A 27,548-nucleotide genomic window follows, 5' to 3' on the forward strand; every position below is an offset into this window, starting at 1 on the left:
TAGTGTAGTCACCCTCACCAATGATCTTAGCTAGATCTCTGGATAACTTGCTGCACGTTCTACCTCAGCACTTATTGCTTCACCTTGCACTTTCCTTCAACCTCATGAACCAACCTCTGCTGGCCTCCACCTTTTCTTCTACAGGTTCCTCACCTCTCTCAGCCTTCACAGAATTAAAGAGAGTTAGGCCCTTACTCTGGATTAGGCTTTGGCTTAATGGAATATTGTGGCCAGTTTGATCTTCTATCCAGACCACTAAAACTCACTCCATATAAATAACAAGGCTCTTTTGTTTTCTTATATTTCCTGTTTTTACTTTAAGTAGCACTTTAAATTTCCTTCAACAACTTTTCCTTTGCATTCACAACTTGGCTAACTGTTTGGCACAGAAAGCCTAGCTCTCAGCCTATCTCAGCTTTTGACATGCCTTCCTCACTAAGCTTAATCATTTCTAGTTTTTTATTTAAAGTGAGAGATGTGAGACTCTTCATTTCACTTGCAAACTTCAAGGCCATTGTAGAGTATTAATTGGCCTAATTGCAATACTGTTGTGTCTCAGGGAAAAGGGAAGCTCAAGGACAGTGAGTGAGACAGGAGAATGGCTGGTTGATGGAGCAGTCAGAACACACACACACATTTATCAATTAAGTTCACCATCTTATATGGATACAGGTGATGCACCCCAAAACAATTACAATAGCACATCAAAGATTACTGCTAATAGATAACCCTAACAATAACAAAAACAAAAAAGTTTGAAATATTGTGATAATTACCCAAATGTGACACAGAGACATAAAGTGGCACATACTGTTGAAAAAATGGTTCTGATAGACCTGCTTGACATAAGGTTGCCACAAATCTTCCATTTGTAAAAATCACAATGTTTGCAAAGTACAATAAAGCAAAGCACAATAAAATGAGGTATGCCTGTATTTAAGAGACTTTTCCATTCTTTTTTATTTAGCATTTTTCTTATTATATTACTTTTTGCCTCCCTGCCTTTCTTCTCCCTTCCTCTCTTGCTTCCTTTTATCCTTCTTTTTTCTTCCTGGTTTGTTCTGGATTGATAGAGCTTTCTTTATTTTTTCTTTTCCTCAAATTTTTAAAAAATTAAGTGTCTTTGTTCTTATTATCATCTCTAAATCTTTAAATGTATATTTAATACAATATTTTCAATCAATATCTAGAGTTCCTCATATTTCATATTGTTTTACCAGAGCAAAAAAGAAACTTAACTATTTCAACCAACTCACTCCCCTCACTTCTAATACTATAATCCGTCAACAATTAAGATTTAACTACCTTACATATTTCATTAGCTTGTTTTCTATTGTTTCATATGTTCTAAAGCTGAGAGGGCAGAGAGACCTGAAGAAGTGACAAGATAAGCTATTTGAATATATGGAAGAAGAGGGCAAAGACATTGAACTAGAAGAGGGCTTTTAGTGTTCAAAAGAGAGCAAGGAAGTCAGTCAGTAAGAAAGGCTGACGTGGAATATGTGAGGTGAAATGCTGCAGAAAGTGAAGTAACCGAAGTAACAATAAGATTGATCACGGAGGTTTTTTAGGGCACCAAGGCTTTTCATTTCATTGTGTAATGAAGAGTCCTAGAGTTCTGAGCAAAGCAGTGGCAGGATGTTTTCCATTTTAAAAAGATCATTGTGTCAACAGATGGAGAAAAGGCTATTGTGGAAGAAGAGCTGGAGAGGGACACTAACTGGGAGACTAATGCAGAGGTACAAGCAAGAAACTATGATAACCTGAACAGTAGCAGTGGTGACAGGTAGCAGAATCCTGATTCTACTTTCAAATAACAACAGACAAGATTTGGTGAAGGATTAGAAATGCAATATGAGAGAAAGGCAAGAGCCAAAGATGATTCCAGGTTTGGAGTCTCACCATCTGGGATGACTAGTGAAACAATTTTTCTGAGATAGTGAACACGGTAAGGGAAGTAAAGCTAGGAGAAGTAAAATAGTTTTTTTCCCAATTCTTCATACAAGTTAAGTTTGAGAAGCCAATTAGACATAAGAGTGAAGATCACAATTAGGCAGGTGGATTTATAAATCCATACTTTCAAGGACAAGTTGGGACTGGCTTATATATTAGGGATTCACAGGTTAGTGTATGGTATTTTAAATTGTGGTATTGGGAGAGGCTGCCAAAAAAGGGAGTATAAATAAGAAAGAGGACGGGTTTAAAGACTGAACCCTAGAAACACCAACATTTAGATGTTTGTCAGGAACAGGATGAGGATCAGCAAAGAAGTCAGAGAAAGACTGGCTAGATGGGTATAAAAAAAACCAGGACAGTGTGGAACTTCATAAAGAAGGTTAAAAAACAGTGTTTCAAGGAGGAGAGAGTGATTAACAATGTCAAATGCTCCCAAGAGTTCAAATAAGCTAAGAACTGAGAATTAAAGATAGATTTGGGCAATATGGAGGTTACTGGTGACTTTGAATAAGCTACTTTGGTGGAGTAATAAGACTGCAAGCCTGACTGAAGAAGGTTCAAAGCAGAATGGAAGATAAGGGAGTGGGGGAGAGAATAGGTGTTTTGCTATATAAGGGAGGAAAAAAATGTTTCAGTAGCTAGAGGAGATACAGAGTCAAATGAAAGATTTTTTGGCAAATGGTGTGTATTTGCTAATGAAAGTCACCTAATACAGAAAGAAAATTGGTGACGCAGAGTAGGGTTGAAACTATAGGGTCAAAGTCCTGGGAAATATAAAGAGATAAAATCCAGTGTGCAAACTGAAGTATTAGCTTTAGAAAGGAGCACAGATATATCATCCTTAGTAATATGAGGGAAGGGACAATATGGGTGCAGATTCAAGTGGGTTACAGGTTTAATAAAAAGGGGGGTTCTCTTCAGGTTGCTTCTGTTTTCTTAGTGAAATGAGAAGCTGAGTTTGAGTAGCTAAGTGGGGGAGGATGCTGGAGGTTTGAGAAGGTAGGATAAAGACTGTCTGGGAAATTTAGAGCCTGAAGAATGTACTAGGAAAGTATAATAGGATTATCAGATAGTGCTGAGAGCCCATCTGAAGTTATTGGTTGTTAATTTAAATGAAGACCAATCAGCATGATTGTTTTTTTCTTTAGCCACAATTACCTACTTGGGTTTAGGTAGAAAGTAGGCAGAGACTTGAAATAAACTGGGTTTGGGTTTTTTCCACATGAATATGACAGTGTGACAGACTGGGAAATTGAGGATATACGCAAGAAAGTGACTATGATACAACATAGAATCCACACTGCATGGGGAGGGAAGCAAGGGCACAATGGGAAGGAGGGTGGTAATTATTAGTGAAAAACTGGTAAGGCTAATGAATATGAGGTTGTAATCAGGTGAAAGAATTGTTGCAGTGAGTATGGGAAGAAATAGTGGACAAAGAATAAGATGCCAGAAATAGGGATTACGGAGTTGATGCAGTTTTTGGTAACGGCAAGGCCAAGAGTAATGTTTCTTAATGGGGAAAGGCATTTTTGGTATTTGGGAGATGACAATTGTTCACTGTGTGAGGTTGTTCCTTACCATGCAGGATACTTAACATCCCTGGCTCCTGGCTACTGAATGTCAGTGGCATCTCCCAGTCAGTATGACAACCAAGAGAACCCACATACACTTCCAAATGCTCCCTAAGGTGGGTGGTACTGCTTAGCTGAAAGCCATAGATCAGGGGCTATGATGAGAGGACTAAACACTGGAATTGAGGATGATGAAGAATAGAAAAGCCAGGGTATTGGATAGCCTACATGGATATAAAGCCACCAAAAATCGTAACAGAATTGTGTTGGAGAGAAAGGCCCTTATTCGTTGCTAAGCTGTATGACTAATGTTCCATAATGAGGTACACATGGATTTCGGTGGGTGATTACATGTTCCAATGGGCTTCTGAGATCTATTTAAATAACTCCTACATCTTATGTAGCCCAACAGAATTTCTAAATAAGGACGAATAATACAGGAATTCCAGGACCCACTCCCATGTACCATTCAAGTGTCATTAAAAAGAGGTACCCAAATGAGATAGAACCAAACAATGCTAGGTGGCCTACATAATGAGCAGTGTTGTTACTATATGATGTATTCCATACACCTTAATTTAAAATGTATTTATTATTAGAAAATGCTATGCTATTTGGTTAAAATATACTTCATAATGAATAATCCCCTTCCCATCCAAATTATACCTTTCAGATATACAGTAGGACCTCTATAGCACTAGTTCATTGAAATGTTTTACCTTCTACCCACATATCAAAGCCAACTTTTTTTATATATCACAATTGCCTTGTATTTATATGTTGGGTTTTAGCTTTACTTTTCTCTTTTTTGTTAACAAATTGGCCTGTTTTCAACACTTGATGCTACTTCCAGCTGGCTTTTATCTTTACTTCTCTTCTATCTGTTACAAAATTGCCTTCTCTTACTAGCTCAGAATCTGCTCAGTTCCTCTTTTAACAACTCTAAAGCCCCCAAACTCTAGAAAACTCTTTAAATACTTCATTGCTAAAAGCAGTGTAATTTTTAAAGTGCCATTCTATTCACACCAGTTTAATAATGATCCTTGGCTAACTCTAATTTTCAAGGTAAGAAAAAACACTGTATGGCACAAAGTAAGCATTCAATAAATGTTAACTGAATTTCTAAAAACTTAAGTCAGTTTTCCTGCAATTTTTGGAACATCATGGGCTAGGAATTATCCCAATATCTGAAGACATTTTCAAAATATGAATACATTCTTTGATATCATCTCAAACTTAACTCATTTCTCAGTTATTATAATTTATTGTAACCAGCCAGCATTAGTGTTTGTGAGAAAGACAGTAAGCTATTCCATTTATCTTATTAGATCTAGATTTCATTATTTATCAATGGGTCTTTGTGATAGCTAGCTACATATAATTTTGAGTTTCATTGGATCATTTTGAACCGATTAGACTTTTTTCAGTAAGATCAGATTGTGAGGAAAGGATAATTGGCTACTCAAATACTCTGGAGTCATCATAACCATCATGCTTTCTTGGAGAAATAATGTATTTTTAAACAGCTTTATTGAGATATCATTTATATGCTTTAAAGTTCATCCACTTAAGGTAATGCATTTTTATTAAGAACTTTTCTCTAAAAACAGCTATTTCCCTTTTTTAGAACAATGACAGGATGAAGAGTTAATTCAAATTGAATTGCATCATAGAACTGTTTAAAAAATCATAATTGAGAGAGAATAGTGCCAATTAACAATTGTATGTGTAAGAATAAAATTGCAATGCTCTACGAATGTTTTTACTAAAGAAGCAAGAAATTTATATATCTAAAACACTTTACTAAATCTTACCAAACCAAGTACATATTGATAATGAAACCATTCAAGTTTCCAGCTAAATATTGTTCTTTGGCTGGTATTTATATCATAGCTAACAAAAACCATTGAGAAGATGGAGCTTGGCACATGACTCTCACATACAAGCACATTAACAAGCCTATATCAGGGGTGAGTCGAGCTGTGCAAATACTTCTAGAAATTTCCCTTGTGTGTTATAGTCAGTTATTAGGAGAATTCAAAGCCTCAGCTCTGCCACATATATCCAGCCCAGATGCTCAAAGTACTTGATTTCACCCAAGGGCAAAATTCCATATTCAAGACTAGATCTAGAACAGATGGCCACTCCACCTCTTCTATAATCTGGCTGTGCCCTATGAATAAATGAAAAGACTAAAGGGAACATAGATTCCACAATAGGGCAGAACAAACATTATTACTATTAATACTACCGATGATACTTATTAAGTACTTTTGTGTACATGATACCCTAATAAGCTCTGCATGGAATGAGTCCTGATAATCATAACATTCCATGTAGGAACTATGTATATTCCTTAACTGCACTTATTAAGGAATATGCATAGTTCTTACCTTCACAGATTTTTCAATCTGAGCAGTGACTATGTGTCCAGTACCATTCTTGAAGCAGATATAAAATCAATTCTTCAAGAACTTAATGAAGCCTATTATGTGCCAGTACTCTGAGGATAACAAATGACAATATTCCTGTCCTCAAGTTGGCTATAATCTACTGGAAACAACAACATGAAGTGAGGATTTAAATAAGTTATCACTAAAGATCAGAACAGTAGCTAATTGCTATCAAAGTTATCAACTATTACCTAAGTAATAGATATGTATGGCTCTCATTTACCTCCTGAACATTTATTATATGTATCACATACATTAACACAATTATAAATGTTTACATTTTTTGTTGTTGTTTTTATCTATTCTATAGATGAGGAAACTGAGGCACAGATGATTCAGTCACTTGCTTGAGATCACATAGCTAGTAAGTGGAAGAGTTGGGCTCTATCCTCTCAATCACAGAGTTAAGGGAAGGATTCATTAAAGAGAAAAGCCCTGTGCTAAATCTGAAAGGGGACAGCAATGAAGGGAGGGCATTTTGGATGAGAAGGAGAATTTGAGGAAAGGCAGGAATAAATACAATATCGGTGAGAGTTGGAGAGTAGTGGGAAAAAACATTACATTCAAGTTAGCATATTAGAGAAGGTTGTAAATCTTAAAAAAGGTAGAAGCGTAGATCTAATACAACTAATACACCAGGATTTAGGAAGTCGCTGATGATATGCTACCTCAGATGGTGGCTCCTGAGTATTTCTGCCTAGTCCTAGGGCCATATGTGCAAGGAATGATGATGATCGTCCCTTTCCTAAGACCCAAATATCCAGTCTTTTGCCAAATATCCAGTCTTTGCCAACTGATAAATGGTTTTGGCATTAAATTGCTGGTGGCCCTTTACTGACAAAATAGATTAAACACCAGAAGTGGTGCCAGTATCAACCACATATTGGCACTAAAATACAGTTAAGAAAAACAAATATCAAATAACCATTGGGCCGGGCGCGGTGGCTCACGCCTGTAATCCCAGCACTATGGGAGGCCGAGGCGGGCGGATCGTTTGAGCTCAGGAGTTCGAGACCAGCCTGAGCAAGAGCGAGACCCCGTCTCTACTAAAAATAGAAAGAAATGATTTGGACAGCTAAAAATATATATAGAAAAAATTAGCCGGGCATGGTGGCACATGCCTGTAGTCCCAGCTACTCGGGAGGCTGAGGCAGGAGGATCGCTTGAGCCCAGGAGTTTGAGGTTGCTGTGAGCAAGGCTGACGCCACGGCACTCACTCTAGCCCGGGCAACAGAGTGAGACTCTGTCTCAAAAAAAAAAAAAAAAAATAACCATTGGAAGTTTTGAGTTGCAAAGGGTGTTACTAAATGCCAAACTGATAAGCATTTTGTCATATGGATTCAATTCTTAAAAAAATTTTAAAGGTACTGTTTTGAAACTTTATTATACGTAATAATCACTTTAGTTAACTTGTAAAGTGCAGATTATTGAGCCCTACCCCAACTGGGATTTTGATTCAATAGATTTGCGGCCCAATATTATGTATTTTATTTAAGTGCAGCGGAACCAGATGATTCTGATACAAACGATCTAAATACCAAACTGAAACAAAGTATAAAAGTTCTGAAAGAGTACTGAAGATAGTCTATACATATTTGTTATGTTTCCCTATTATGTACTCTTTAAAATGTTATTTAAATTAAAAGCCATAAAACCACAGCAATCCTTAATTCATCTGTTAAGACATCTAATCTATATCATATTGGTTCATACTGGTGAACAATACGAGGGCCTAATATGTCACCCTTGAATAACTAGAATTCAGATACTCACTTCATCATTAAATAGCATTCATATTGTTAGACATAAATCAAAAGTTTGTTTTTTAAGATAATTTTTGTTAAACTACTTTGTGTGGAGAAATACACCCATTACCTTATCATGAAGGTTATTCAACTTCATCAAGTGTGTAATAATCAGTCATCTAGTCACAAAATTCATTTTTCTACTCCAAAAGCTTCTGATTCTCATTTGTCCTTCTTTTTTAAAAATGCCACATTCAAAGAATATTTTAGGAAAAACAATACTTGGCATTTTGAATAAATCTCATATTTCATGTTTTGTATCTCAGCTAAAAATGCAACAAACAAAACCCTAAGCTTAATATAAAACAAGAAAACAAAGTTTATGAAGCTGACAGTCATAATAAAAATAGTTCTACATCATGAGTAAAATCGTGACAATATTTAATGAAAGTGTTCATCATAAGTTAAGCAGTGAAACTATTCAGCAAGCACTTAGAAGAAAATGACATTTTAAATATGGAAAAGGTAAATTATGTTTACTAAAATTAATGCTTTGCAATCATGTAGGGTCTTTAGAGGGAGGCATTATTGGCTTGACTTCATACCAGTTGAAACCGTTAAAAGAGATAAAATGTTTTATTCCATTCATTTTACAGGTATTTTCTAAAATGAGAAAACTCCCAAAGTATCCATGATTTCTAAGGAAGCAAAGTAAGAGATTTCCTCTAAATGGGGTACTATTGACAGTGGCATAAAATGATGTAAGCTCCTATTTTTAGAGAAATGAAGAATATGGAATTATAGCTAAGAGTCAGTTATTTGCCAACTTATATTCAATCTACAAGCCCAGGAATGTTATTACTTATAAATAAGATCAATAACTAAGGAGATTTAAAAGTATTCTATAATATAATGATGCTAACAATAAATGCCAAACTACTGACCCCTCCATGTGGAGAGATAAACAACCAAAAAAAGAAGTGATGTGAGAATACTAACCTATTGCTCGATGTAAGATAATATTAATTATAATAAAAATTATAATATATAACATATTATGTAATAATATAAATAATATAATTAGGGTTTAAAAACTCTTTATATATTGTTGTAGCAAGGTCTAAACAAGTGGTTCAGGTGATGGTGGGTTATGTGGGAAAGAAGATATTAAGTGATGATGTAATTTTATTCCAGAGAAGGACATTTAAACTTTCATTTTATAAAGATTCTACACATTGAAAATATTTTTATATATGTAAATAAGTATCTACTGATATGATATGCCAGTTTTTAATAATACATACCATCTGATGGAAAAAATAGCACAAGGAGCTCAACCTCATCAAGGATTGAAAGAAAAGAATGAATATTGTGATTTCAGGAGAAAAGGGAGAAAGGAAGGAGCTACTTTCCCACTATAGTCAAACTGTTTTAGTTCCTATTTTTAAATGTCAAAAGGACTCCTATTAAAATTTCATATTCCTAATGAAAATTTAATTTGATTAGTGGTCATTATTGCATGCCTACTCTTTGCAAGGCACTATGGTACATGTTGTAGAGGTATAGATTAATAAAACATTGTCTTTGCCCTTAAGGAACTCACTGTAATTTATATAGTGGCAATAGAGGTATTTACTAACAATTATACAAGGAAGAATAAAAGGCACTAAACAGAGTTCTAAACAACTCACAGTGGGATTTAAAAAGGGCAGTGGGATAAAAAAGGGCAATCACCAAATTCCCAGCCTTCAGTGCTTGGTACTTCTGAATCCAGAGCCTCTCTTCCTCAGTTTCTCTGGAAGGGTGAAGGGAGGAATTCTACTTGACTCTATGGGGCAGAAAGAAGTATAGACCAAAGGTCTAAAAGTTCCTTATAAAGACTCTCAAATAAACTACCTGATTTATGCCTGTATCTGCCCCTCCTCCATCATTCTCAGCTTTGGTGGTTGCTTGTGCAGTCAATTCCTAAGCCCTTCCTGGGCTCTTTAGCTTTTAGATAATTTCTAGATGGTATACCTCTGCAAGCACTTTAATTTGGCTTCTCTTTGTTCTGCTACTTCATTTACCATTCCTCTATCTATTCCATGTCTTGATAGTTTGTGGAATAGGGTTCAGATGTCTCCTAGCTTCACTGAACATAGAGCAAGTTTCTGGTGGTTGTTCTTGCTTGAATTATTTTCAAAAGGAGAGTAGGGTAGAAATGACAATTCTTTCATCTTAAAATCTGTTTTGATTACTTTACTACTACAATTTCATAACTAAATTGACATTATAAAAGAAATATTAGTAGGAGAGTAGAAAATTTTAGATTTGAACTATAAAAATAAATCTTTTATAGAGAAATTTTGAGCAATGTGACAACTAGGGTTGGAGAAGATGCTTTGTGCTTTAGGAAAGCAGAAGGAAACTTTAAAGTATTTCCCAAATCATTTGAAGTAGCCACTGCTTTCTTTGCCTGAAGTACTATACAAGTTAGTAAACCACAAATAATTCAAACCTTCACAAACAGGGTGAACTCTTCCACTTTCTCATTGGCTAACAGCAATTTCTTCTGTGCACCTTCTAGGACCTGCTCACTTTGTAAAGCTAATCCTTGAAGCTGCTTAGATGCTGCTGTTTCAATTTCTGCCATTGCAGATTCAGTCTCATTTATTTTTGATACTAGGAGAGAAAGCTTGAGATCCTGAAAAAGATAAGTAATCACAAAATCAAAAATATTTTATAAACACATTTGGAAGAGTTAGTTATACATATCAGATAAGGAAAGTGTTTTATTATTCTCTCTATATGTGTACTTATTAGTTGGGTAAAATAAATGATTATTTTCATTTATTTTCAATAAAATATCCTAAGCACATATTCTCATACATTTAGCCTCCAAATTTATTTATGTTTTTTAAAAATTATAAATCATTAAAGACATGGAAGCTATTAGACCAAAAGATCCCATATATGAAATGAAAATATTTAATTAGTTTATAAGTTTAGGTAGACCTATAAAATTTATATCCATTTGTATAGATGCCAATGCTTAACAATAGTTTTCATTTATTAGAAATTACCATGACAAACAAAACTTATTTTCTTGAGTAAAGTACTATCTTTAATATTAAACAAATTCTTAGTGTTTCATATAGAGATACAAATGCAGTCATTGGAAATAATTAAGTGGCTTGTAGTAGTCTGGGGGAGAAAAAGGACAATGTTACAAATTAAAAAAAAAAATCATTATATTCCACCCCTAGGCTAAAGTGTCCTAAAGGCATACCTTTCTTTCTAACTCCTCTTTTGTTTTCTGATACATCTGTTCATACTGTGACTTCTCTTTTACAGCAACATTAAGTCTTTGCTTTAGTGAATCAATTGATACCTTCTTGTTGCAACATTCTTCAGTTAATGTCTTTACCTACAGTAAAAGCATAAAGGTAACTATTATTGGTAAAGGTACTTTAGAAGTATACTAGGAATGTATTTGTTTCAACAGTAACTAAATACATGAGTGAATAAATCTAATACCATATACTTTCTCATAAATGCCATCAAATTCAAGTATTCTATTTGCAGAACTCATATTATGAATGAAACTAACAATCCTTAAACAATAACAAAACCCAAAATTGCACAAAAAGTGTACAAATACTAGTATGTATAGTCTTCCACATAATAACACAATATTAATGTTAACTACATATCCTTTAATTACTAACCTAAACTTCCTAAGATAGGAGATGATTGTTTGTGATCATGAAACAAACCAAGTTATGCATAACTTTGGATTGTATTCTTCAAAATAATATAACATACAGTGCACTCTGCATTCATTAGTTGTGAGTTTACCCACCCCCACCACCTTCCTCTCACTTGACAAGCACCCGATGAATATTACTTCCATGTGAGTACCTTAGTAAAAAAAAAAAAAATCTCTTAGTGGTTGTTTTCTCCCTTTGGATATATCCCAAGAGCAATGTACAAAGTACTGTGTTTTGATGCCACCTGAAATAATTATTCTCTATTTGTGCCTTCAATTAATAAAAATTTCATTTTTCTTGGCCTTTTTATTATTAGAAAAAAATACAACATGTATTTTTAGGATAAAATTAAATAGAACATTTGTATTATACATTTCAAGGAATAACAAAAAAAATAGTTTTTTCTTTCAGTTTAATGCCACTAAAGGTATATGATTACTTATACAAAGTTTCTAAGGCTGTATCTGAAATGATTATTGAAGTTAAAAAATTAGTAAAATTGAAAGGATAACATTGAAAAATCCATGGGAAGTAATTTTACTTTATGAGGGTGTGTGGAGGAGAAAGAGAAGAAAACCCATTTGGATTTGTCATGCTCATGTAAAATTTTCTCTTTTAAATCCATCTGAGCTAATAGATACTTACATTTTCATCTTCAACAGGAAAGTAAGGGAGATGTTCTCTCAGGAGTGGATAACATTTAGTGAATGCCAAAGCACAAGCTGCTTCATGAGTTGTGCAAATAGCACGTTTTTTTTTTAAACAAAAACTTTCTAGTTTGGGGTCATATATTATACTACTATTTTAAATATAACTCCCTTCCCCTGTACACCAAATTAAGTATATAGAAGAAAAAAGTGCACTTTTTAAAGAACAGAGAGTTATTGGCTATCCTTTCTTTCATTTAGAAATAAAAGCTTTATTCTATCATAAATTTGGAGTTTTAAATAAAACAAAACAAAATACTGAATAAAATGTAATTATGTACACAGAAATATTAAGGTTTTTAAAATTAAAATTGATTATCTTCTCCTCAAATGTTTATAAATAGAAACAAAATATGTGGCTATATTATGTATGAAATTTTGGAGTCCTGAATTTTAAAACAAATAATGTAGTTTCAGAGCAAATAATGAAATTTTGTAATAGTAAATATATATCCTATGAGTATTTTTCTATCAATTTATTAGTACTGAATATCTGAGTTAAGAAAGTGAATACAATGAGAAGTAATATTTGTAGTGTCAGTAAACATAAAAATTGATACCTTTTTTTCAAGACTTTCTAACATTTCAGTAAAACTCTCATTACTTTCCAAATTTACTTTCTGTCGAAATTTCAAGTCCTCTATCAAATGTCTTTTCATAGTTATATCCCTCTCCATTCGAGACATCCTTGGAAAAAAAAGGTATTTTATCAAGAGTGGTAGAAAATACTTTTAACAGTGGTGATATCTTACATTTTATCCAATGTTATACATATTGATAGTTTTTAAATGCTATTTGATATTAATGAAATTGTAAATTAGTAAAATAAATTGCATTTGATAAGATATTATTCTTTTAATATTTTGAGTACTTGTAAAATCTATAATTTAGATGTGACCTGGTTATTATAGTATTACATACATGCATTATTAGAACAAAATACAAGAATTGAGAAAGATCAATAAAATTTATGAAAACAGGATTATATTTAAATTACATTTTTACAATGCTAAGAAAAATTAAAGTGCTATTTAGAGATAACTAAAAGCATAACAATAAGAAACAATCCTGTTCTTTAATAAACAAATGTAAACTCTTGTAATATCATGCAAAAAACTAAAATTAGGCTTGATACCTTTTAATTTAATATCATTTGGGGATGAATTCAAACATCACATTAGCATAAGGTGATGAAAAATTAAGTATAAAATGGTAGATGCAGTGACAACTACTACTATTACTATTGTTGCACTGCTGCCACAACTCCAACTGTAATAAGAATGACAATTGCTAACATTTACTAAATGCTTACTATGTGCCAATTACTGCTGTAAGTGCTTCACATATATTAAGAGTTCTATATTAAAAGTGTTTCTCTAGAGCCCTCATTGTTGAACACTAAGCAACACTGCATCTTAATCCATAATAAACTTCAAGATATTCTCAGTTTAAAAAATTAACCAACCTTTTTGTCTTATAGTTTTATCTATTAATATCACTTTTAAGTGATCCATACTTATAATGTGGTATACACGTATGTATGTGAGATACATATTAAATTTATCAATGACAATTGGAATTCCAAGCATGTTATCACTTCTAAGCTGTAGTATAGCTATAAAAGGTTTAGAAAGAAAATTTTGATTCAACAGGATAGAATATTTAAAATTTCTATTAATAAACAGCAAAAGTAAAAATTTTCATAACCTCCAGTTATTCTAAATACAAACAAAACTTTCCTTTTTCCAGCACAGCTTTATAACCTTAGGCATTAAATTCCATATAAGTATCGATCTATATGTTTAGGGGGTTAAATAATTGCCACATTTTCAAGTTTTTCATTCATAGTCTTGAGACATTAATTTATATTGATTCAAAATTAAATATGTTTAATAAGGGAAATAGAAATTTAAATATTATTACCCTCATTAAAAAACAGTAACTAGATTTACATTAATCATGCTATATGTAGTATTCCTTAAACTTTCATCTTATGTTGGCTTAAACTTGAACTAAGGAAGAAAAACTTCATTATTAACGACATTGGTACTGTTTCTTGGGGCTTAATGTTTAATAGAGTTGACTGCCACTAGGTGGCACCAAATACAATGGATAGAAATAAAAAGACCATACTTTTCATGCATTTCCTTTATGTGTTCTTCCTTTGCTAAGAGTTCAAATTTCAGAGACTTCACATTTGACGACTGTTTAGTGAGTTCATTAGTTGCATTCTAGATTAAAAATAGACATAAATTTAAATATGCCTTTCAATCTTGGTCTAAAACAGCCTAAAAATAAATACCATTATCAAAAAGAGCAATACATTAACAATAATTATGGTAAACAATAATTTGAATGAATATTTTAATATTTTTAAATCTTTTATTTTATATGCTTTAATAAAGATAATATAGAAATACTAAAGTTTTTATATAACATGCCAAATATAGAGAAACACAATCATTTAACGATTGTAGAATACATGCCCAAAATACATTTATGGGAAATAAGAACTGTCCTAGTAGAATGTAAATATGTGAATAATTAAAATTTTAATGGTTTAAGAAGATCACTTAAAACTAATTCTGGATTTACTAACAACTTGTAAGAGACTAAATATCATCACAGATGCTTTCCTGTGCATCACAGTGTGGAATCTGTTTTCCAACCCTTTTAATCTAGTCTGCTCTGTGATTTCTTTGAATAAAGAATGTGACAGAAATGACACAGTGTAAGTTTCAGATGCTGGGCCTCAAAGCTTTGTAGCTTCCACCTTTGCCTTCTTGCAATGATGCCCTGGAAGCAAGGAAAACAGTGGAAAGGCCACAAGGACGAGTACCAGGGTACCCCACCTGACAGCCAGCAGACTAGTTGTCAGATCTGTGTGAGTGGGGCTATCTTGGACCTTCCAGCCAGGTACATCTTTGGTTTAGAAGAATGCGGGCATGTAATGCAGCCCAGAAGAGACAGCAACTTCCCAGTCAACTTAATTATAAGAAATAAGAAATTTTTCTTGATTTAAGCCACATTTTGTGATAGTTAGAGAATAACTAATAGAGAACCTTATGAATACTAAATACTTTACTTATTAATAATGCTACTTATTAAAATATTTACAGATAATTATTAGTTTTTTGAAGCAGAGCAGGTTTGTGGTATTTGCTGTCTGCACAGTCTAGGAGCCTGAGGTGGGAATTAGAGGACAACTATTTTTCAATTTTGACTCAAGTTCCAATTAAACATGTAATCTCTGAGCTATAACTTAGTCTTTTTGGTGCTGTTTTAGCTTTTCCACCTACAAGATAGTGTTGACATACATTAATCCATTTAAGTTTAAAAAGTATTCAACTAATATAAATAGAATAAAATACAATAGCTTTTAAAATATTTAGAGTAGTTATTTCTCTAGTCCTTCTAAACCACCATAAATTGTCTCTGACAGAACTATTTCTAGGACTGGATGTTTTACTCATGCTAAAAACAATTTAAATTTGAAAAGACGAAACCATTAATCAGAGTACATGTGAGTCAAATTCATCAGACTGTCTTTAAGTACCTCATTCGTATAACATACGTAAATAAAATTTTGAAATAATTTTATTTTTTTCATGAAATGATATTAATTTTTCTTAAAAACCCAAAGCTGCCTCAACATGGCAAATGCTTTTGAATGTTGTAAGTTTTGATCTAATGGGTGTGTAATGCAATCTAAATTTCCACCATATTTTGCATGTTTACAGTGATGTTTAATGCTTTATTTTTAGCATTGCCAGAATAGTATGTTCCACACTAGTAAATTTATCAAACAAATGAAGCTTTTGCTTTAATCATTAATCTAAAATTCTTTCTGGAATGATTGTTCAGTTAGAAATAAGAGCATCTATGATTATGCTATGCTAACAGTGCTGTTAATATAATGATATAAATATTATCACGATATTAATTACATATAATACTATATCTATTATATGATCACTATACTATAATATAGCAATGCATTTAGGGACTACTGTGGTATAAATGTCTACTTACCCCTACTCTAAATGGTCCCAGACTGCTGTTTTTCTAGTTTTTATTTACCTTAACATTTTCATATTTCCTTTTTCTTTCTTTCAATCTGTTGGTCATAATTTTTTTTACTTCTGTCAATATTCCTGCCTAAAAACAATCATCCTTCCCCTTAATATGTACACTTCTAATATTCTGCTTTTTAGGTGTTTTCTGCTGAAAAGTAAAATAAATAATCTCAGAAGCATATTTAAAATGAAAAAGAGGCAGTAAATAAAGCCTGACAATATCTTCAATGGAACAAATTAAGTGAATTTTAAGATAGCTGTTGATTATTTTCTGTTATTAGACTTAAGGCTATATTTTATATAGCTGAAAAGGCTATAACTCGGACTTCTGGATAATTCAGCAATTGCTGAATTATAATAAATAAAATACTGCCACATTAAGATACACTTTTGCCAATATCTCTACGTCTGACAGCTATTTCATTTAATCCTCAAAAACCCGTATAAGATTAGTAGAAAGGATATCCCTGCTTTAGATCTCTAGAGAAGTTAAGTGATTTCTCAATCAGGTCTCACAAGAAGTTAGTGGCCAAACGGTGATGATCAAAACCCAGGTCCTTTGTCCCTTTTCCATTTCCTACTACACAATATTTATCTGCAGCATGACTTAAAATCTGATATAAAACACATATTTCAAAAGCATCACAATGGTAAGACTCTATCCTGGTTAGAGCTTTCCTATATTAAGTTTACTGAATATTTTTAAAAATTTGCACAGTGTAATGATTAAGAGCGACGGCTCTGGAGCCAGATGGCTTGAATTGCAATCTCAACTCTACCACTTAGTAGCTGTATAACCTTAGACACGTAACTTATTATTTCTGTGTCTCAGTTTTCTACCTATAAAATAGTGGTAATACCAGAACCTATTAGAGGTTTGAAATGAGGATTAAATGAGTTAATATTTGTAAAACACTTAGAATAGGTCTAACGATAGATTATACGCAAAGAAACAGTAGTGTAAAAACTACTATCCTTCACTATTCTTAACTTCCTGGGAAACTAGAAGAGAACAAGTAATATATAAAAATGCGTGAAAGGCCATATGATCATCTCAATAGATGGAGAAAAACATTCAATAAAATCCAGCACCACTTCGTGATAAAAATCCTCAACAACTAGGCACAGAAGGAACATACCTCAAAATAATAAAAACCATCTATGACAAACCCATGGCCAACGTCATAATGAATAGGGGAAAGCTAAAAGGATTATCCCTAAGAACTGGAGTAAGACAAGGGTGCCCAGTGTCACCACTTTTATTCAGTATAGTACTGGAAGTCCTAGCCAGTGCAATCAGGCAAGAGAAATAAAGGGCATCCAAATCAGGAGAGAGAAGGTCAAACTATCCCTGTTTGCTGGTGACATGATCTGATACCTGGAAAACCCTAAAAACTCCACCAAAAGACTCTTAGAATCATAAATAAATTCAGTAAAGTTTCAGGTTATAAAATTAATGTACACAAATCAATAGCATTTCTATATACCCATAACAGTCAAGCTGACAGTCAAATCAAGAACTTAGTACCATTTACAATAGCTACAAAGAAAATAAAATATTTAAGAATACATTTAACCAAGGAGGTGAAAGATCTCTACAAGGAGAACTACAAATACTGATGAAAGAAATCAGAGATGACATAAGCCAATGGAAAAACATCATATGCTCATGGATTGGAAGAATCAATGTTGTTAAAATGTCTATACTGCCCAAAGTGATTTACAAATTCAGTGCAATTCCCATAAAAATTCCAACATCATTTCTGATGGACCTAGAAAAAATAATCTTAAAATTCATATGACCAAAAAAGACCCAAAATAGCCAAAGCAATCCTGAGCAAAAAGAACAAATCTGAAGGCATCAAAGTACCTGACTTCAAATTATACTGCAAGCTTATAGTACCCAAAGCAGCATGACACTAGTATAAAGGTGGACACATAGACCAATGGAACAGAATAGAGAACCCAGAAATACTATCATATAGCTATGACCAACTGATTTTTGCAAAGCAGACAAAAACATATATTAGGGAAAGGATGCCCTATTCAATAAATGGTGCTTAGAAAACTGGATAACCATATGCAGAAGAATGAAACTGGATCCCTATCTCTCACCATATATAAAAATTAACTCAAATTGGATGAAAGATTTAAATAGATGTCCTGAAACCATAAAAATTCTAGAAGAAAATGTGGGAAAACTCTTTCAGACATTGGCCTAGGCAAAGAATTTTCGAGTGAGACCACAAAAGCAAATATAACAACAAAAATAAATAAACGGGACTTAACTAAAAAATTTCTCCATAGCAAAGGAAATAATCAGAGTAAATAGACAACCTAAAGATGGGAGAAAATATTTGCAAACTATACATCTGACAAAGGGCTACTATCAAGAATCTACAAAGAACCCCAACAGATCAGCAAGAAAAAGACAACCCCCTTAAAAAGTGGGCAAAAGACACGAACAGACTCTTCTCAAAAGAAGATAGACAATGGCCAACACACCTATGAAAAAATTCTCAATACCACTAACTATCAAGGAAATACAAATTAAAACAAAAATGAGATACCTCTTACCCCATCAAAATCAACATAATAGATGTTGGCACTGTTGCAGTGAAAAAGAAACGCTTATACACTGTTGGTGGGAATGTAAACTTGTACAACTGCTATGGAAAATGGTATGGAGATTCCTAGAAGAATTAAAAGTAGACCTATCATTTGATACAGCTATCCTGCTACTGGGTATCTACCCAAAGGAAAAGAAGTTATTTTTTTAAAAAGACACCTGTACCCAAATGTTTACTCCAACACAATTCACAATAGCAAAGATATGGAATCAACCTAAGTGCCCATCAACTGATGAGTGTTTAAAGAAAATATGATATATATATCTACCATAGAGTACTACTCAGCCATAAAAAGGAATGACATAATGTCTTTTGCAGCAACTTGCATGGAACTGGAGACCATTATGCTAAATGAAGTATCTCAGGAATGGAAAAACAAATATGTTATATGTTCCTACTTATAAGTGGGAGCTAAATGAAAGATATATATGGTTATAAAGAGCAGTAAGGGACATCAGAAACTAAGAAGAGAAGAGGGTGTGGTGGGACGAGGGATAAAAATCTACCTATTCAGTACATATTTATTATTCTGGTGATGGGTACAGTGAAAGCCCTGACTTCAGCATGAGACAATTTATCCACATAACAAAAAACACTTGTACAGCAACAACAAAAACAAATAAATGAGACTTGATTAAATTTAAAAGTCTGCTGCAAAGCCAAGGAAATAATTAACAGAGCAAATAGACAATCTACAGAATGGCAGAAAATATTCACAAGCTATACATCCAATAAAGGACTAATAACCAGAATCTACAAAGAACTCAAGCAAATCAGCAAGAAAAAAAACAAACAACCCATTTAAAAAGTGGGCAAAAGACATGAACAGAAGCTTCTCAAAAGAAGACAGACAAATGGCCAGCAAACATATGAAAGAATGCTCAACACCACCAACAATCAGGGAAATGCAAATCAATACCACAATGAAATTTCACCTTACCCAGTTAGAATGGCCTTTATTAAGAAACCCAAAAATAATAGATGCTGGCGTGGATGCAGAGGAATGCTTATATACTGTTGGTGGGACTGCAAATTAGTACAACATCTATTGAGAACAGTTTGGAGATTCCTCAAAGAATTAAAAGTCAACCTACCGTTTGATCCAGTAATCCCACTACTAGGTATTTACCCAAAGGAAAAGATGTCATTGTATCCAAAAGATACCTTCACACAAATGTTTACTGCAGCACAATTCACAATCACAAAGATGTGGAATCAACCCAAATGCCCATCAATTCATGAGTGGATTAACAAAATGTGGCATATGTACATACTATGGAATAATACTCAGCCATGAAGAAGGATGACATAATATCTTTTGCAACAATTTGGATGGAACTGGAGACCACTATTTTAAGTGAAGTACATAAAGAATGGAAAAACAAACACCACATATACTCACTATTAAATTGGAACTAACCAATGAGCACACATGTGCATAGAGGGAAGTAAAACTCAACAGAAATCAACCAGGGGGGAAGGGGAGGAGGAGACAGGCAACAACCTACCCTAACGGGTACAATGAACACTATCTGGTTGACAGGCACTCTTATAACCATGACTCAAGAATTATAAAAATGATTGACATAACCAAAAATATTTGTACCCCTGTAATACTTGAATCAAAAAAAAAAAAAACTTGCATTCCCTAAATTTTCTGAAATAAACAAAACAAACAAAATGTTTGCATAACATATTTAAAACTAAAAGAATAAAATAAAATGAAAACACTTTCATACTATTTTGCTAAAAAAATGAATTCAAAAAATCACAAAAATAAATTGGAATATTATTAAATCTAAATTATATAAAAAATTAAAATAAATATAAATAGTGAATGTAGATATGACTCACTGGAGGGAATTTATACATCTCTGAATATTTTATTATCTGTCTACATGGAGTTGGGTACCTTGATGTCTAATATGTATAAAACTAAAGATACAGAAAATACACATCAGCACTCTAATGGCATTGAATGAACCAGGGACTTTTAAAAGTACACATAAGAAATTGAATAGGAAAGTCTAATATCAATTGGATAATATAAAAAAGATACATGAAGACCTTTAATATATTCAAATCTAACCAATTTTCTTAATTAAGCATAACCGCATTAAGTAGAAAATAAACTACCTTAGAAAATCATTACATTTGTAGTTTGTTATTTCTTATGGGCTAAATTGTATTTCCCCTCCCTACCCACCAAATGCATATGTTGAAGTTCTCATCTAACCCTCAGTACCTCAGAGTGTAGCTGTATTTGGAGATAGGGCCTTTAAAGACGTAATTAAGGTAAAATGAGGTCATTAGGGTGGGTCCTAATTCATTATGACTGGTGTCTTTATAAGAAGGGGAAACGAAGACACAGAGACACACAGAGGATAGACCATGTGAAGACACGTGGAGAAGACAAGTCATCTATAAGCCAAGGAGAAAGGCCCTAGGAGAAATGAAACCTGTTGACACCTTGATCTTGAACTTCAGCCTCCAGGACTGAAAATAAATGTTTGTTGTTTAAGCCAACCAATCTGTGGTATTTTGTTATGAAAGCCCTACAAACTAATATGGAAACAGAATTTGTAGCAGCCGAGAATATTATGTAAAGGTACCTGGTCTTCTAGGAAATTTCTATATTAAAATATGAAACAAGACAAAAGTAAAGATTTACCCTTTTTGTCCCTATGCATTTTGGTCAGTGTAGTGTTCCAAGATGCTAGGTTAGATACGAACAATGTCACTTCAAACTAAATTGCTTTAGGCATTCTCATTAGTCTCACCTTTCCAACTTACATATTCCTCCAAAGCAAGAGAGATATTTATATATGGGTAAAAAACTTATATCATGGAAAACCATAATGCATATAACTTACAGATATTCACATGGACCTTTTATTACCAAAATTATGTTAGACCATTTGTAGTAAGTAAAATATAAATCAACTTAAAACTATTAATTCAAATAATTTTATAAGTCAGATTATTAAACAATACTGGATCTAGCATCCTATTTCATTCAGTGAAAAATAAAGTTATATTAGAATCATGAAGACTTAAATAAATGAGGAATCACAGAACTATGAATTATAGTCTATGTAGTAGATAAGATCAAAGAATATATGAATGATTTTATCTTTTGTATATGAAACCTAAACACCAAAATGTTCACTTTATACATTTTTATCCCACTTTTTCAGAGACAGAAACACATTTTAAGAAAAGATATATGCCCCAAAATTGTACAGTTATTTTTAACTCCCATTTCTAATATTATATAATATATTTAAACATACAAAATGTTGTGGCTGAAGCAAGTTCTACCATAAAAATTGTCTGAAGATGATATTCAAGAAGGCTCTCAGCCAATGCCAGTTTGTATATCTGATTATTATTAATAAAGAAAAAATATTTTCAAGCAATGATATATTCATTTATTTTAAATTTTATCCTATTAGTAATCCTGCAGTAAATAAACGATATTATTATTGGAGAGTGCACATATCCTATTTGGATTGAAAACGACCATGAGTCTATTTACAATTCTATACCGTATTCCAGTACCCTCTTAACAGTCATGGTTATTCCATTTCTAATACACTCTGTGCATTAACAATCAAGATTTTCTTTCTGGTGATTCTCATTATTGCTATGGTCCCATATACACTGCCCTTTTAGCTTCCTGCTAGCAATCCTCACCGAAAAAAATAATTAAATATGTGAGGAATAAATGAGCTTGTTTTAAGAAGCATAAAAATGAACTTTCCAATTAAAACTCACAAATCCTGTTTCTTACAAGATAATTCCTTTTAAACTAAGGTCGGCTTTACTTTTAAGTTGTTGACAGTTTTACCTGGATTAAGTGCAATTCTTTATAAACAAAAAGAACATTGATTTTTATTCTCACTCTCAGATTTAACTTGTTGAAATCTATGAAATCAACCCTCATTTGCTCTCTGCTGCTTCTCCCTTCCTCCCTCCACTTCCCTCCTCCTTCCCCATTTCCAACCCAGAATAACCAAATTAAAATGGAGCAAGTGTGTAGAGGAAACCAATTCCATTTATGCTGTTACATGCTTGAAAGGATTCTGTTTAGCTGGAGGGAGGCATGAGGAGCAGAAAGGAGTTGAGTACTGCAGTGGAAGGTAACAGCCAGTTTCTATCAGCTCTTAAGTGAGGTTTTTGTGCTGTCTTGTCACTTTTTTGAGAAAAGAGTATTATCTGTTACCACATAAAAATCTACCAGGCTAAAACTGAATGATGAAGTTGAACACAGCGTTAATAATTTGAGGGTTATTTATACTATAATTTACTTTTATTAGAATACATTAGTGTTGATATAAACATGACTTTGAGGATTCAGTAACATAATATGTTTTCGTGCACAGTCAACTTTATAATCACCTTTAGTTTACACTGCAGTTGCTTAAATTCCAAATCCATGCTCCTTGAAGGACCAAGTGATGTAACTTGTATCTGTGGAACTGTTCCCCGGGAAGCTTCTTCTGTTAAACTTGTGATTTCAGATGAGGATTCCAATTTCTTTAGTAAATCTTCTTTTTCTTTCCGAAGACTAGACAAATCCAAATTTAGCTTCTTTTTTTTTAAAAAAACAAAAGAAATATAAATATATGATAAAAGTAACAACATTTAATCTAACAATTATCAGCATAAGATTCTACAGGTAGGAAAATGCTAAAGAAAAGAACTGAAATTAATTATAGCTATTATAAAAGCTTTACAAAAATTCTAACCTCTGTTAGATTTTGCTTAAGGTTGTAGGGCTTGTAAAATTAAAACAAAATGGACCAGCTACACTCAATATCTTTTGGTTGGCTGGTCTTTACTCATGATGCACTATTTCTTTACCTTCACATATACATGCGTGAGCCAGAGATTCACAAATTTGATAACCTTGACTTCAGGGCTGATATAGTACTTAACTGGTAAAAGCCAAGCTGGAGCAGGACAGGATAACAGATGTTAGTTGTTTATTCCACTGGGTAGGTCTTACCACCCTACACAGCAGCCAAAATGCTTCCCATTTAGCAACATAAATGTTAAGTCCAATTAACAGACAAAGCTTGTTAGAGATTTAGTCCAAATAAATAGCGTGCAAACTTGCTGTTTTATGCACTTGATTGATTATTGGCAAGTCTTGTTTGTAATGTTAGGTAGAATTGCACTAAAATCCCTGCATTTGATTTTTTAATAACCTAAACATTTTGCTAAATTACATTCTAGTAATGTTTGTATGAAGGAGTGTAAAAGAAACTATCTTAATGTTAGCCCTTCTCATTCACCAATCTATAGTCAGCAGAATGTCACCAAACTGTAATGGCATAACAACTCAGAGCTCCTTAAGAGAGTAACTGCACTACTATTTTATTATTGCGAAGAAGCTTATAATATGGTAGTTTAACATAAGGTGCAATTAGGTAAAATGATACTGAAATCTCTCAGAGGGAAAAAAAAATCTTTCTTTGTTAACAATTCCAATTAGAAATAGTGAAAGATGTAGCTCAAGTGTACAGTAATATAAACGTGAGACATGTTACTTAAGTATTAACACTACATTTAAAACACAACTTCTAGAAACTATACCAACAAATCCATAATTATATACGTATTTGTATAGGCATGTACATATTGTTAACTATGAATATTTCAGATCATGGATTCAAAACTGAGCTTTGATATATCTGAGGTTGAACCATTTTGGTGAAAAAAAGTATGTTTTGATGAAAAAATTATTTGTTTGGCTATATTTTAGCCAAAAAGCATTGTTATATAGATTTTCAGGAAATATTTGTTCATGAATTGTCCCAAAGGTACCTAAGAATTAATGTCTAAAAGTGAACTCATAATTTCCTTAAACCTAAAAATCTTTCTGTTTCTCATCCAAGCTTGAAGCCATCTCCTTCCCTATTTATTAATTCTCTATGTCCAGTCAATTGCCAGTTTATACAAATTACATAATGTTTCTCATATTCATTCCTTCTGCCACTCTCAAAATGCAGACTCTCATTATCCCACTGTGAGTATTGCAGTAGCCCTTCCTCTTCCCTCCATCTTTCCCTCCAACTTTTATACAACTCCCTAAAATAACATTGACTTGTTATTCCTTTATTCAAAGACCTTCAGGGGTTCTTCACTCCAACAGAATAAACCTCAGATGTTTGTGGATAATAAGGCTCTCTAAGATTTAGCGTCAATTTGTGTTTCAGTCAGACATCACCTGAAGTCTAACTTGCCTGCCATTCCCCAAACCTGCCTGCCATTTCTACATCAATGACTCTATACATGGTGTCCCCTTCTGCTGCAATCTCTCTCGTCCTTAAAGGGCAGTTTAGTGTTTCCTCCTTCATGAACTCTTCTCTGTTCTTCCCATTTGAATACCTCTGAGTGGCTTCTCTTGTTTGTTATACTTGTATGCCACTAGATTTCTATCTACTCCTTCTAGCTGGCAAATCCTGACACTATAAATATATTCTCCACAGCTAGGAAAGACCAAGCCAATAAATATATTCTTGTAAAAGACATATATATGTAAATTTCAACTTCAATTTAACAATATAAAAATTTACTAAAGAAACCCAAAATTATGGAAGCAGTAAACAAAATGACTTGTACTTTATTAAAGTAGGAATAATGTTTTGATTAAATAATATTTGAAGTCTATATTCTATAAAACATATTTCTAATGTTAGTTATATAGGCATAGAAATACTACAAAGTACCTATTGAAACAGAGGAAGCATGCAGATCATATATTCCACCAGTTTACAATCCTTTGGTTATCCTTTCACATTTTGGACAAATAACGGGGGCTCTATTACTAAATTCTCTCAGTAAGAATTCTATTTCTTATTTGAGAAATGATACAGAGAAAAGATGTACAAATAACTCTCTTTTGTTTACACTTGGTTTAGGCTGTGAGACTGCTTTTGTGGGTCACCTTGTTAGAAGAAAATCTACCAATAAGATTTCTCCTAAAATTATAATTATTTTTCTTTTATTAGTAGCATGATTCATATTTCTCTACTATTACCTTTTCACTTCTAATCAAAGATTTAAAATATTTAAGTTACATTATATTAAAAACAAGTAATAACAAAACACACATGGAAGAGTCCTAATTTCTGGCTTCTAATTCTCTGGGTCTACTGCTGGCCAGCTAAGTTGCCATGAGCAAGCACAGGAATTTGATCCCTTACCTAAAAATAGAAAAGATGCCTAGCTACTTAACAAAGGTAATCTTGAGGACACAATTTTTAAAACATCTGTGATAGCACTTCGTAGATTTTAAACGTGTGGCCTTACTATTAGCACTATTATCTTGTGGCTAAGGCTACCACATTGAGTCTGAGAACTGTCTAAAAGGCTGAGGACCTAGATTAATATTAATAAAAATCTTTGTTTAACTTATATATATAATATCCCTATAATTTCCCTCATGACAGAAACTTCAGTCATAGTTAAGTCATAGTTATTTGTTTAGTTAGGATCACTGTAGGATCCCTACTAGGCTACACACTTACTGAAGGCAGATTTGTTCCACTGACTCTATATCCCCAGCAGTGCAATCCCTCCAGTCTTCTAAAAGTCTATTGATTTATGTGTAGTAGATTATTTCTAACCAAAGATTATAAAATAGAACACTATAAAATTTTAAAACTAGACACTAGCTATTTATAATTTATTTAAATTTCACATTGAGGGAGCATAAGTCTCTGAAAAGGAAAGAACCCTCTAAGCAACTGTAAAAACAAACAAAAATAAACTGAAAATCTTACCCTTTAGTAATGAATCCTGTGGCAGACACAATTCTCAGATGACCCCCCAAGGACCCATGCCCTGGTATAATACCATCCCTTGTATGAGGGTGGGGCCTGGGGATATGATGGGCTATACCACTTCCATGATTCCATCGTGTTATATGCAAAGGAAATTCTGTAGATGTAATTAAGGTCCCTTGGCAGCCAGCAAGAAAACAAGAACCTAGTCCCACACCCAAAAAGAACTGAATTTTTCCAACAAATGTGACCTTGAAGTGAAGCCTAAGCTCCAGAAACGAAGGCAGCCTGGCTGACACAGTGATTGCAGCCTTGGGATAGTCTGAGCAGAGGACCCCGCTAGGTTGTGCCAGACACCTGAACCAAGGAAACTGTAAAGTAATGAATGTGTATTTTGTGTCTAAGCTGCTAAATCTGTGGTCATTTGTTATGCAGCACTGAAAAGTAATACAGGTCTCAATTTTTAAAAATCAGCCCCTTTATTAAACCTATTCCTTGTTCCTTTACGGCCACTCTGCCCCCCTTCATGCAAGTATCCCAAACCCCACAGTGTGTAGTTTAGATAGAATTCTCATTCTGGTTTAATTTTTGCTTTCTTTACCCATAATTTTGTATTAATTTTATTTCATCAATTATATAACTTGTTCCATTTTCTTTTAAAAAAAATGTTTTCTTCTTTTTGTACTTATTTGTATGTTCCATTTTCTATGTTAGAAATATAAATTGCCTCTACCAGATCTGCATTTTGTAGTTTAATTGCCAAGCAAAAAGCCTCTGGCCAGAAGCTTCCTTTTGCTGCTCTCAACAGTAACTGTGGAATCACGTGAACAGGGCAAATAAGTCTCCCCCGGCGTACTCTCCCTAG

At 33.2% G+C, this 27,548-nt stretch overlaps 1 protein-coding gene across 1 annotated transcript in view; it reads right to left on the bottom strand.

Annotated features, from left to right (window-relative positions):
* The window catches only part of CNTLN (centlein), a 284,413-nt gene that overhangs the window by 34,814 nt on the left and 222,051 nt on the right, over window positions 1–27,548 (bottom strand). The window contains exons 19-23 of the mRNA XM_045562693.1: window positions 23,292–23,483; window positions 14,318–14,415; window positions 12,745–12,871; window positions 10,997–11,134; window positions 10,226–10,411 (exon numbers count right to left, since the gene is read on the bottom strand). Coding sequence (XP_045418649.1) covers window positions 10,226–10,411; window positions 10,997–11,134; window positions 12,745–12,871; window positions 14,318–14,415; window positions 23,292–23,483 — 741 coding nt within the window. The remainder of the gene's footprint in view (window positions 1–10,225; window positions 10,412–10,996; window positions 11,135–12,744; window positions 12,872–14,317; window positions 14,416–23,291; window positions 23,484–27,548) is intronic.

Source organism: Lemur catta, chromosome 10, assembly GCF_020740605.2.
Source record: "Lemur catta isolate mLemCat1 chromosome 10, mLemCat1.pri, whole genome shotgun sequence".
In the NCBI taxonomy this organism is placed as follows: Eukaryota; Metazoa; Chordata; class Mammalia; order Primates; family Lemuridae; genus Lemur; species Lemur catta.